General features: G+C 35.8%; 3 protein-coding genes across 7 annotated transcripts in view; 2 read left to right on the forward strand and 1 right to left on the reverse strand.

The window, feature by feature from the left end:
- Window positions 1-2,012: 2,012 nt before the first annotated feature.
- atp5mg (ATP synthase membrane subunit g) lies at window positions 2,013-3,379 on the forward strand. The gene is made up of 3 exons (XM_015051074.1): window positions 2,013-2,126; window positions 2,375-2,535; window positions 3,005-3,379. Exons 1-3 carry the CDS (start codon window positions 2,075-2,077, stop codon window positions 3,101-3,103), a joined length of 312 nt encoding a protein of 103 aa, XP_014906560.1. The 5' UTR covers window positions 2,013-2,074; the 3' UTR covers window positions 3,104-3,379.
- Window positions 3,380-3,381: 2 nt separating this feature from the next.
- Window positions 3,382-6,132, reverse strand: ift22 (intraflagellar transport 22 homolog (Chlamydomonas)). The gene is made up of 5 exons (XM_015051072.1): window positions 5,908-6,132; window positions 4,360-4,442; window positions 4,068-4,151; window positions 3,782-3,984; window positions 3,382-3,701 (listed from the first exon to the last, which is right to left on the reverse strand). Exons 1-5 carry the CDS (start codon window positions 5,944-5,946, stop codon window positions 3,553-3,555), a joined length of 558 nt encoding a protein of 185 aa, XP_014906558.1. The 5' UTR covers window positions 5,947-6,132; the 3' UTR covers window positions 3,382-3,552.
- A 144-nt stretch (window positions 6,133-6,276) lies between these two features.
- The window catches only part of LOC106958891 (outer dense fiber protein 2-like), an 11,543-nt gene continuing 8,055 nt past the window's right edge, over window positions 6,277-9,764 (forward strand). For 3 of the 5 annotated variants that reach the window (XM_015051053.1, XM_015051050.1, XM_015051054.1), the window contains exons 1-10: window positions 6,277-6,566; window positions 6,659-6,825; window positions 6,934-7,057; window positions 7,182-7,313; window positions 7,417-7,491; window positions 7,589-7,660; window positions 7,982-8,098; window positions 8,196-8,381; window positions 8,466-8,575; window positions 8,676-8,811. In XM_015051053.1, coding sequence (XP_014906539.1) covers window positions 6,674-6,825; window positions 6,934-7,057; window positions 7,182-7,313; window positions 7,417-7,491; window positions 7,589-7,660; window positions 7,982-8,098; window positions 8,196-8,381; window positions 8,466-8,575; window positions 8,676-8,811 — 1,104 coding nt within the window. In that variant the 5' untranslated portion in view covers window positions 6,277-6,566; window positions 6,659-6,673. Of the gene's footprint in view, window positions 6,573-6,658; window positions 6,826-6,933; window positions 7,058-7,181; window positions 7,314-7,416; window positions 7,492-7,588; window positions 7,661-7,981; window positions 8,099-8,195; window positions 8,382-8,465; window positions 8,576-8,675; window positions 8,812-9,764 lie in introns of all 5 variants that reach the window. The other 2 variants (XM_015051051.1, XM_015051052.1) reach the window with 2 other exon arrangements.

Genomic DNA, 9,764 nt, shown 5'->3' on the forward strand with positions numbered 1-9,764 from the left:
GGTTAATCTCAGCAAATTAGAATATTCTTGAAAATGGAATTTATTTTAGTAATTCATTTGAAAAACATGCAGATAATGCATCCCAGATGCATCATAATTTTCTGGTTTACGTCTTACAGTTTATGAAAACCCAACATTCACTTTCTCTAGATATTTCAACCTCATTCAGGACCATTTAAAACAGATTTTAAATACAATAAAGTCAGTCAAGTATTCAGTACTTGGTCAAGATTGCTTCACATGGATTACTGCATATGGTGAGGCAGGGAAGCAATCAGTCTTTTGCTCTGCTGAGGTCTTGGGAAGCCCAGATTCCATTAATATTAATCTTCAGCTCATCTGCATTGTTGAGTCTGATGTTTCTTTGTCTTTACAATATTTTGTTATTTCCGTATGGGGTTCAGGTGAGTACAGTTTAATGGTTTTGGATACAGTTTTTAAAGCAGGTATCGATACTTTAGGCAGTGTAGTCACGCAACAAGTGTTCATATAGCTGTAAGCTAATGTCCACTTCTACTCCTTTTTAAAACAGAAAAGTAGTGGTAAGCTCATTATTTTGTGCTCGCTTATGTATGTACTTGTTTTCTTGTTTTTAAAAATCTGTTTGAAATAAACAAATGGAAGGAAATTAAAATGAAATTAAATGAACGAGTCCTGCTGCAAAATGAAATCAGCATCTCTATAAATCTTATCAACAGTGAAGCATGAAAATTTTACACGGCTACACAGACTCTGGCTTCACGCAATGGATGAACAACAGATGACAATTTCCACAGGAAAATTTTAATTTTACTGTAAAACTTTAGGTTGTACCTCAAGTGACTTTGTCTCTAGATTTGTTTTATGCCTTGATCAGAAATTAAAGGCACTATTCACTTTCATCTGAGAGAAGGTCTGTGATCATTAGACATAGCTGAGTCTAATATGAAAACATCTGGGTTGTTTTCATATTAGAAGTTGTTTAATTTAAAAGTAACACTTAAGTCAATGTTGTTTTCTCTCGCTGTAATAAATGTAAGAATTCCAAAAACAATGCGAGATTGTATGGGTAGTTGTGAATGAATGTCTTAAATTGCATTTTAAAACACAAAATATGTTTTATTCAATTTAATCTTGTTTATGTAAAAAGTGTGTTTTGCATTAATAAAGTGAAATGTTGGCATGTTAGTTTTCTGTTTTCCAAAAGTAGACCTCAGATGTTTTTTGTTGTTAATGTTTTGTTTTGTAACTGTTTTGTTTTATGAGGGTAGCAGGGTGACTCAGAAAAGAATGACTCATCCTTGTAATATGTAAAACCACAAATGAGCTACATTTCAAAACTGATGCATTGTTTTACTTTCCTTTAATTAGCACAGTCTAGAGTACTCAACTCTCCAAAGATGTTCAGGATTTATCAATGCATTTTGATAAGGCCATTGTTTAACAGTAATCTGCTTTAGTAAGAAGGTTACAGTAACTTACTGACAGCTGGATGCCACCAAGTTACCAGAAAAGTGTATATGGCAATTCTATAGTAATGTCATGTAAAAAAAAAAGAAAAAAATCAATCAAAAAAAGCAAAATCACTATGATTAATTTACAGTGGTAATGGTGTATTTTTATTACATCAGTATCCCTTCTGTAATTCATTTAAAGTGTTGCTGTATTTTGATTCTTTGTGAGTTCAGTGAGTCAACCAAACTATATTTAAAAATATTTTTATCATTTAAATGTAATGTTAGACAAAAAAATTAAGCACATTTTAATGGAAAATAAATTATTTTTTTTTCTCTGTTAAATCTATGTTATACTTTATTGCATTTTGATTAGAAGATATTTTCTTCTTTAATATCAATTATTAATACTAAATGTAACATGCATTCAAAAATAAAGATGATTTCTCTTTTTCAAAAATAATTGGAAAACACTGTTTCCTGTCATTTTTACCACACGTACACTTTGCCACTCACAATATGGCAATTGTGAGGCGTCACGTGTTTCATGTCAGTAGTTTTATTTTGAAATTCTCAACCCGGAAACTAATCTGTTTTCCTCTTCCTTTTTCCGGTGGTGTGTACTTGGAAGAGATTCCACAATGGCTCAGAAAGTCCAGAAACTCGTTGCTAAAGTCCCCACACTTCTCGGTGGTAAGTGAACCATTATTATGTCTTACAACACTTATAAAATGGGTTAGTTAATTTAAACCCAAGCCGCGTTATTACAGTTCGTGATACATGCTCAGGTTCTCTGTGACCTCTACGTATCGTCACATCAGGTGCATAAACAGAAAACGTTACTGCAGGTTTTCCTCTCTGTTTTGTGTTTAGCTTTTAAAGCCGGAGCAACCCTGCAGCTTCTTACTTCTCCGAGTAAGGTGGTTTGTGTTTTATTGCAGCCGCTGTCACATACTCCAAACCCCGGCTAGCGACCTTCTGGTACTACGCCAGGGTGGAGCTGGTCCCTCCGTCCCCTTCTGAGATCCCCACAGCCATCGAGGCCGCCAAAGGTCTGGTCAGGAGCTACCAGACAGGACGCTTCGGACAAACCACAGTCAAAGTGAGCAGTTTTTCATTCACTTAAATTACGACTAGTTTGTTCTTTATGGGAGCTGAAAATATATTTACTTAATCTTTACCTGAAAACGCCGAGATTGTGAAAAGCTATCTTAATAAAATTGTATATATAATGATTGACCACAAAATAACATGTTGAAAAATTCCAGTAAATGATAGACAAGTATGAGTGACAGTTTGGTGGAAAAAAGAAGACAGTCTGGATTATAAAAATAATTATGAAAACCTTGATATTCCAAAAAAGACATTCTGGAAAAAAAATAATTATATATATATATATATATATATATAATTATTATTATTATTATTTATTTAATAATTAATAGAAATAGATTATGTAGAGAGGAAATAAATCATAATACTTTTGTTTTTTGGGGGGGTAAGGGGTTGAATTTGAATCAGACAAGGAGCGGTTTTCTTACCTGTAAATGTTTTCCTTTGTTTTGTTTCAGGAAGCTTTCAGGAATGGACTTGTGGCTACTGAGGTTTTGATGTGGTTCTTCATCGGAGAGTGCATTGGCAAAGGAGGCCTGATTGGATACAATGTCTAAATAATGAACTTCCTCTTTTCACAAGGGCTGGGCAATAAATCAAGAAGAAAATATATCACGATATACAGCATGATCAAGAACAATAGGAATTACATCCAATAGAGTTTATTAATTTCATATTATTTCAGATATTTAAAACAAACTAATCAATAATTATCGACTGATATTAAACGGCTGTATCGTGATATGTTTGTCAGCCATATTGCCCAGCCCTGCTTCTGAGTATCACATTCTGAATGAATTCCAACTACTTATTAAATAAAATCATTGAAACAGTCTTGACTTCCCTTATATGTTTTATTTACAAACAATTTCCTAAAATATTAGGGCTACAAAATGTTTCATTATTACCTCATGAAGATCTTAAGGTATTAGTAATGACTAATGTACTTCAGATGTTCGAGTCAAATTGTATGCTGACTAAAATGAGTTTTTGGTACATTTTACTGCTATGTAATGATGGACATCTCCTCTCGCTCTCGACTCTCAGACATTGTTTTTACAACATTTCCCAAGTATCTGTAGAAGGAATGTCGCACATCTTCGGGCTCTTCCTCCAGGTCAGAATGAATAAGTGGCAACCTGCTCAGATTTGGTGCTGCGTCAAAAAAAAACAAAAAAAATCCATTAGTCCTGTAACATGAAAACTGATTTAAGAGTGGATTACACAAAGTTTACCTAAAGGCAGTCGGCCATGTTCTATTTCACACCCAGGCTTGTGGTGAGCTATGAGTAAACACTGGCTTTCCTGCAAACTTTGGGTGGAGATGAAGATGGAGTGCCACGTCTCGATTTCTTTGAGGTGACTTGGGATATCAGGATTAAAAATGATCACCACACCGCTGCAGTCCTTCATGAGTGCAGGCCAGCAGGATTCAAATCTGCAAAAAAATGTTAACTTCAATTTATGGAGAACCTTATTTCTCATGGTAAATTTTAAATAATTTTTAACAAGTCAACTAACTTAAAATCCCCTGAACAGTCCCAAAGTTCAACCTCACAGATCTTGTCACCGCTGCCCTCAGGCTGGGATTCAAATTCCAGGATCCTTGAGACAGTAGAGAGCAGCTGCATTCTGTTAACTGGAGTCCAATAAGCAATACAGTTTTACACTATGCCATGAATTTAAACACTCTGTGAACTGTTTCAGACTCCTCAGTGAGATTCATATCACATTACTTTAGTATCTGTAATGGGAACTTTAAACAGTTAATGATTAAGTGGAATGGCTCTACTTTTAACACGGACTTGTGTACCTGACTCCTTGAGTTGGTCTGTATTCCCCACCCACGTTTTCTGTTGTGTCCGAAAGGAAGTTAGCAACAACGGTCTTACCACTCTAAAAAAAGAAGCACATACGAGGCATTACATTATCTGGCATTTCTTTGTAACATTTTGCAACAATAACACATTCACTACACAGTCTTATTTTGTTTAGTGTAAGCATCCAGCCAGAAATGCACTGATGCAGCTTTTCCTCACCTGTTTTATTTGTGTGACCCGCAAATTTCCATTTTCTAAGGGCAATAAATATTCCAAAATGTTTTCCACGGCTATTTGTTTTAAAAGTGTCAAAAAATAAGCACAGTTGTGAATTTTTCTAATTAACAGGTTAGTGATTCCTACCTATCCTAAAGTGTCCTATTTTTTTAGCAAAACAAATGTCTCTAAGCTTTATCTGACTTTTACTAAACTTGAAATCAGTGTTAATAGTCAAAAATAAGTTATTAGTTTTGATGTATTAAATTAACAGTGAAAAATACAGATATTCTACTGTTTTATCTTCTGAACTGTGTTAAAGCTAAACAAGTAAAAACTGACCAAGTTGGATCTCTGGCTGAATAGTAGCTGCATCACTAAATCAAGTTCACTTTAGAAGTAAAGTTAAAGTCGGGGCATTTGTGCCAGTAAACCTTAGTTCAAAAATTGTAGAAATTACACAAACAACCACCAAATTTAAGATAGCGTGCATGTTTGATGCCGTAATGCTCTAAAAAAAATTGTATATTATGGACGGGTTTTGCATGTTTTTTTGCTTGAGAATGTGAGAACTTTATCACAAGCCAATTACGTATTACTAATAATGTTGTGTTTATATGCTGGTACTGAAATAATTTGATTAAGTAAATTGAGTTATATGTTGGACACGTAATATTTTAAGTTAAATTCTTCTGATCTGTTATGTTTTTCTTCATATTCTTGAGACACAAAGCATCTACCAAAAGGTAATAAGGTTTAATTATTTCTTTTTTTTATTTTTTATTGTTTTAACTCTTTGGGATATAATGCAAAGATTACTATCAGCTATCCATTCCACAAATCTAACCAGGTTGTCAGGGAAACATGACTGTGGTTACATCATGGTGCGGGGATGTATGTTTTTTTTTTTTTTTTCAGCAGCCATAGGGAAGCTGCTTAGAGAAGAGATGGAGGCCCGTGCAAAGTTATCCTGAACCAAATCTTGAATGTATCTAATATGATGTTAGAAAGGGGGTGAAGTTCAAATCTGAATGCTCTTGCAACAGTGTGTTTCTACTATGGAAATGTGAAAATAATTCAGGAAGAAGAACGTTAAACTACACATAAATATTGTAATCAAGTAAGTACTATTGTTTTGTATGTTGGGAGGTAGAAATGTAGGTGTTGCCAACATTATTGAATGTTACCTGGATTATGAGGAGTAAGCACGCTTTAGATTTATTACACAATAAAGGATTTTACAGTTGTAAATGGTAATAATCAAGATTAATGTGTACTTGTCAACACTTTACAGCTACAGACTGTAATAATATAATCAATCTTACCTCAGTAGGACCTACGAAGAGAATTTTTGTTTTAAACATTTTCACCAGCCGATCATTAGCCTGTCCAGCTAACTTGCTACGATTAAACCCTTGTAACACGAAGCTATCGTACTCAGATGAAAAAAAATGAAAAAGTAGTACAAGTATTTTCAGTATAAAACAAGTAACATTAGCTTAGCTGTGTAGATATTGTCGGAGCTGGGTAGTCGCAGTAAACTTCCTTTTCGTTGCTATGGTTTCAATCGTTTCTTTTTTCTTCTTTTCATTATTGGCTATTTGGAACTCTACTTAAATTTAGCCCCGCCTCTTTTCCTATCTAAAGAAGCCAATGAGCTTTCAGTGAATGTATTTGCGTCATTACGTTACGTGAAAGCTAACCAATCAAGTGTAGATATTGCAACGAATGCATAGTTCCCATTGTACTAGCGTCAATAACAACAGACAACCCGAAAGCGTGAGTAATATTTATCCTTTCAACGCATTTATTTGTCAGGGACTATTTTTAGGCTCAGTAAGAGCAACAAGTCTGGTGGTGGTCTTGCTGGTTTCATTGAACAAGCAAATGTTCAGTGAGTGGATCGAAACGCTTAGCAGCTGCTCAACCTCATCTGTTGCTATGTGTTGACCTTCGAAGCCCCTTTGCTGGCACAAGTCATAAGGTAAAGGTAATAAAACATATTTGAACTATAAAATAAATTGCACAATAATCCTATCTTTTCTCTTAGCACTGACTGTTACTCACTTATTTTAGTTTTCAACGTAAGGTATGTCTCCAGAGGGTAAACCCCAAAGTTCCCCACTTGGTTTCAGTCCCATCAGGGAGGGTCTCCCTCTGAGTCGTCGTGACCTAGACAACAGTGATGAACCAGAAGAAGGGAACAGGGCGTGCACTAGTGTCCAGGCAAGAGCTGAGTCTGGGTGAGGATGTGGAACACATTTGTTTGTAAAACGCAGCATAAGCTGGACAAAATATGCAGTATGCTCTAGGATACCTGAAGGTTTTCTCTTTCTCAACCCTGTTTTTAGCCCCGAGAACTTCAGTAGTGGGAAGAGCCCTTTTCTGAAAGTCCTAATAGATGCAGAAGCTGCTTCCAGCGCTGCAGCAATCCAGCTTGTGGCTTTCAAAGACGCAGTGGACAACGAATTTGCTGTATGCTTCTTTTCTGCAATTTCGTATCCCACAGGTTTTGTTTAAAACATTTGCAATTTCTTTAGAATGTGACTGTTTCAGAACTGTAATACCTTTATTATTATTATTATTATTATTATTATAGAGCTCTGGGAGGTCTACCAAAGACAAAAGCCAAATCACCCGCCAGAAAGTGCTTTTGCTGGAGAAGTTGGAAGAATTCAGGCGTCTGAATAAATCAGTGCGACAGAAGCTAAAACAATTTCAAGATGCAGAGGTAGATTTTGTTTTTTAGTATGTGGTTACATTTGTAAATGTAGACCAGCAAATAGAAGATGTAAACATGCTGTGTTCATAAGTTTGACATTATTTTCTCATAGGTATATCGAATTGATGCTGACAGAAAGATGGAAACCTTACTGAAATGGATCAGAAACGCTGAAAGTGAAAATGAGGTGACTGTTTCGTTAAATCATATTTGGTCAAATACATTTTGTAAATAAGATCTTGTGGGGGCAAATGACAAAATTGTCCTTATTTTGATCCAAAAAGAATTTAAAAAAAGACCTCGATGAGACCGAGAAGAGGATTGGTAAACTGATGGATTTGCGGAGAGAAGAGCAGGTAAGAACAACCAATACTCAAAAAATACAATCTTTTACCAAGTAGCCATCGGCTGGTTACTGCTATAGAGTTATTCTAAGTTTTTAAAATGCTTCTTAAAATGTTTTTAAGAATGTCTGTGTAAGCGTTTGAAAATTAAAACGGCAATAAACTATTGTTGGAGTTGATGCTATCAGTAATAAGCAATATGAAAACAAATGTTGCTTTTCATGTTTTAAATAAAAGCAACTAGGACTTGTAACCTTTTGTAACATTTTTATAAATATATGTATTTATATCTTTTAAAATATGTGTTGTTGTTGTTATTATTTATCTTATCAGGAGAACATTAAAAGCTTAGTTCACACCACCAAGTCCATTGACACAACTCGTGCTCACCTGCAGGGGCAGCTGCGCAACAAGGAAGCAGAGAACAATCGCCTGACTGTGCATTTACGGGTAAAAACCCTCCACTTTATTAACCTGAAACTGTGGAAGAAAAGTTTTAAAAAATATTAAAAAAATTTTTTTTTTTTTTTTTTTTGGTGTGTTACAGAGCCTGGAGAGAACTGTAGCAGAGCAGAGGTCAGAGATTGATCAGCTGAAGACATCCTTCGCCTCCCTGACCAAAAAGGCTGTGAAGGACAAAGAATCTCTGAGGAAAGCTGCACAAGCACAGAAACTGAGAGCAGAGAGATTCGAAGCTGCCATAGAAAAGTGCACTGCACAGCTAAAGGAAAAGGTATGAAAACAAAACAAATGTAAGTGCTGGTTGTCCAAACTCAAATTCACCATCAGAACTCAAGGATGTTGCCTTCACTGTCAGGATTCCCAGCTGGCTAAAGCCCGTTCAGAAAGAGACTCCAGGAGACGGCGAAAGGAGCAGGTGACGGATGAGAAAGAAAAACTTGCTGCTCAAATAGACCTTATGAAAAGGTTTGTGCTCCATTCAGTCGGACTCGTAGACTCCAGCAAGCACGTGAGACAGCTACACATTTATACTGATAAACCGCGTGATATTTCTCCTCCAACAAAGTGAATTGGCAGAGTTGACACTGAGGCTTCAGAAAGAGAGGGACGAGCTAACTGCAGCTAATGAAAGAATGGCGCAAAGCCTCGACAAACTCATTGCTGACAATGAGGACCTCACCATCACTAACGCAATACTCAAGGTATGAAGTGACACACAGCTTTTGCAGGGAATTCATCTTTTCGATAGTGCAGATTCTAAAGGAAAGGTATTTATGGTTTATTAAATGATTTCATGTTAAGCTCAGTAGATTAGAATATCACCAAAAAGTGCAGTAGAAAAAGCCATTGCTTCAAAAACCACCACACATGAACATATCCAGGACGTGGGCTGCAACTGAGATTCCTTGTGTTGATAAAAGAGGATGTACCTGCATTGAAGTCCTTTTCTGTTCAGCCTTATTTAAGTTGCTTCGAATGTTGTATGCGGTTCATGAGAGACTTAGCACAAGGAGTACAACTGTTGCAGCTCATTTCCTGGATGAGGTTCATCCTGCATGTGGAACTTCTTGAAGCACTGACTCCACCTGTGGTCCACCCCTTCTGAATCTCCCTAAATTGTTAAATGGGCTTCGCTTAACAATCTGGTCAAGGCTATGATTATCCTTGTTGCCTGTGGAAATTGTTCTACCACAGGTTTTCCTTGCACTCAACCTTCCATTGCTATGCTAAGGAACAACTACTATCCCTTGCAGAGGTTATGAACGATTCCTTGCTGCACAAGTGTGCAGTCGTTTATATTTCCCATGGTTGTCTACACCATAATGTGGTCATATCTTCATATTTCCTATGCACATCTTTCTCCTATTGTTATTATATCATGTTCAGTTTTTTGAGATGCAAATTTAACAGAAACAATTGAACTACATCACTCTGTGTAGTTGACCAATATAATTTTCTGTTCTTGTACTGAATTACTGAAAAAAGTGCTCTAATTTCTGAAAGTTTTTACACCTTTGCCTTCTATTTCTTCTTGTAGGCTTCATTTTTTTACGGTTGTCTTTTTTCTTGTATTTTTTTTTTTTTTTTTTTTTTTTTTGTTGTATTTTTGCGGCTGAAATGATTTTTTTTTTTGGGTGTTTTCAGTCGTCCGTGG

The sequence above is a fragment of the Poecilia latipinna genome, unplaced genomic scaffold, assembly GCF_001443285.1.
Source record: "Poecilia latipinna isolate Pla-1442-1.1 unplaced genomic scaffold, P_latipinna-1.0 Scaffold1027, whole genome shotgun sequence".
In the NCBI taxonomy this organism is placed as follows: domain Eukaryota; kingdom Metazoa; phylum Chordata; class Actinopteri; order Cyprinodontiformes; family Poeciliidae; genus Poecilia; species Poecilia latipinna.

What these genes read in the sequence shown, in the direction of transcription:
- ift22 (XM_015051072.1), bottom strand. Translation starts at nt 5,946, where the DNA reads ATGTTTAAAACAAAAATTCTCTTCGTAGGTCCTACTGAG. An exon ending in AGACCAACTCAAGGAGTCAG is followed by an intron (nt 4,152 to 4,359) that starts GTACACAAGTCC and finishes TACTGTCTCAAG; the next exon opens with GATCCTGGAATTTGAATCCC. An exon ending in GACTGTTCAGGGGATTTTAA is followed by an intron (nt 3,985 to 4,067) that starts GTTAGTTGACTT and finishes ATTTTTTTGCAG; the next exon opens with ATTTGAATCCTGCTGGCCTG.
- atp5mg (XM_015051074.1), top strand. Translation starts at nt 2,075, where the DNA reads ATGGCTCAGAAAGTCCAGAAACTCGTTGCTAAAGTCCCCACACTTCTC. An exon ending in AGTCCCCACACTTCTCGGTG is followed by an intron (nt 2,127 to 2,374) that starts GTAAGTGAACCA and finishes GTTTTATTGCAG; the next exon opens with CCGCTGTCACATACTCCAAA. An exon ending in TCGGACAAACCACAGTCAAA is followed by an intron (nt 2,536 to 3,004) that starts GTGAGCAGTTTT and finishes GTTTTGTTTCAG; the next exon opens with GAAGCTTTCAGGAATGGACT.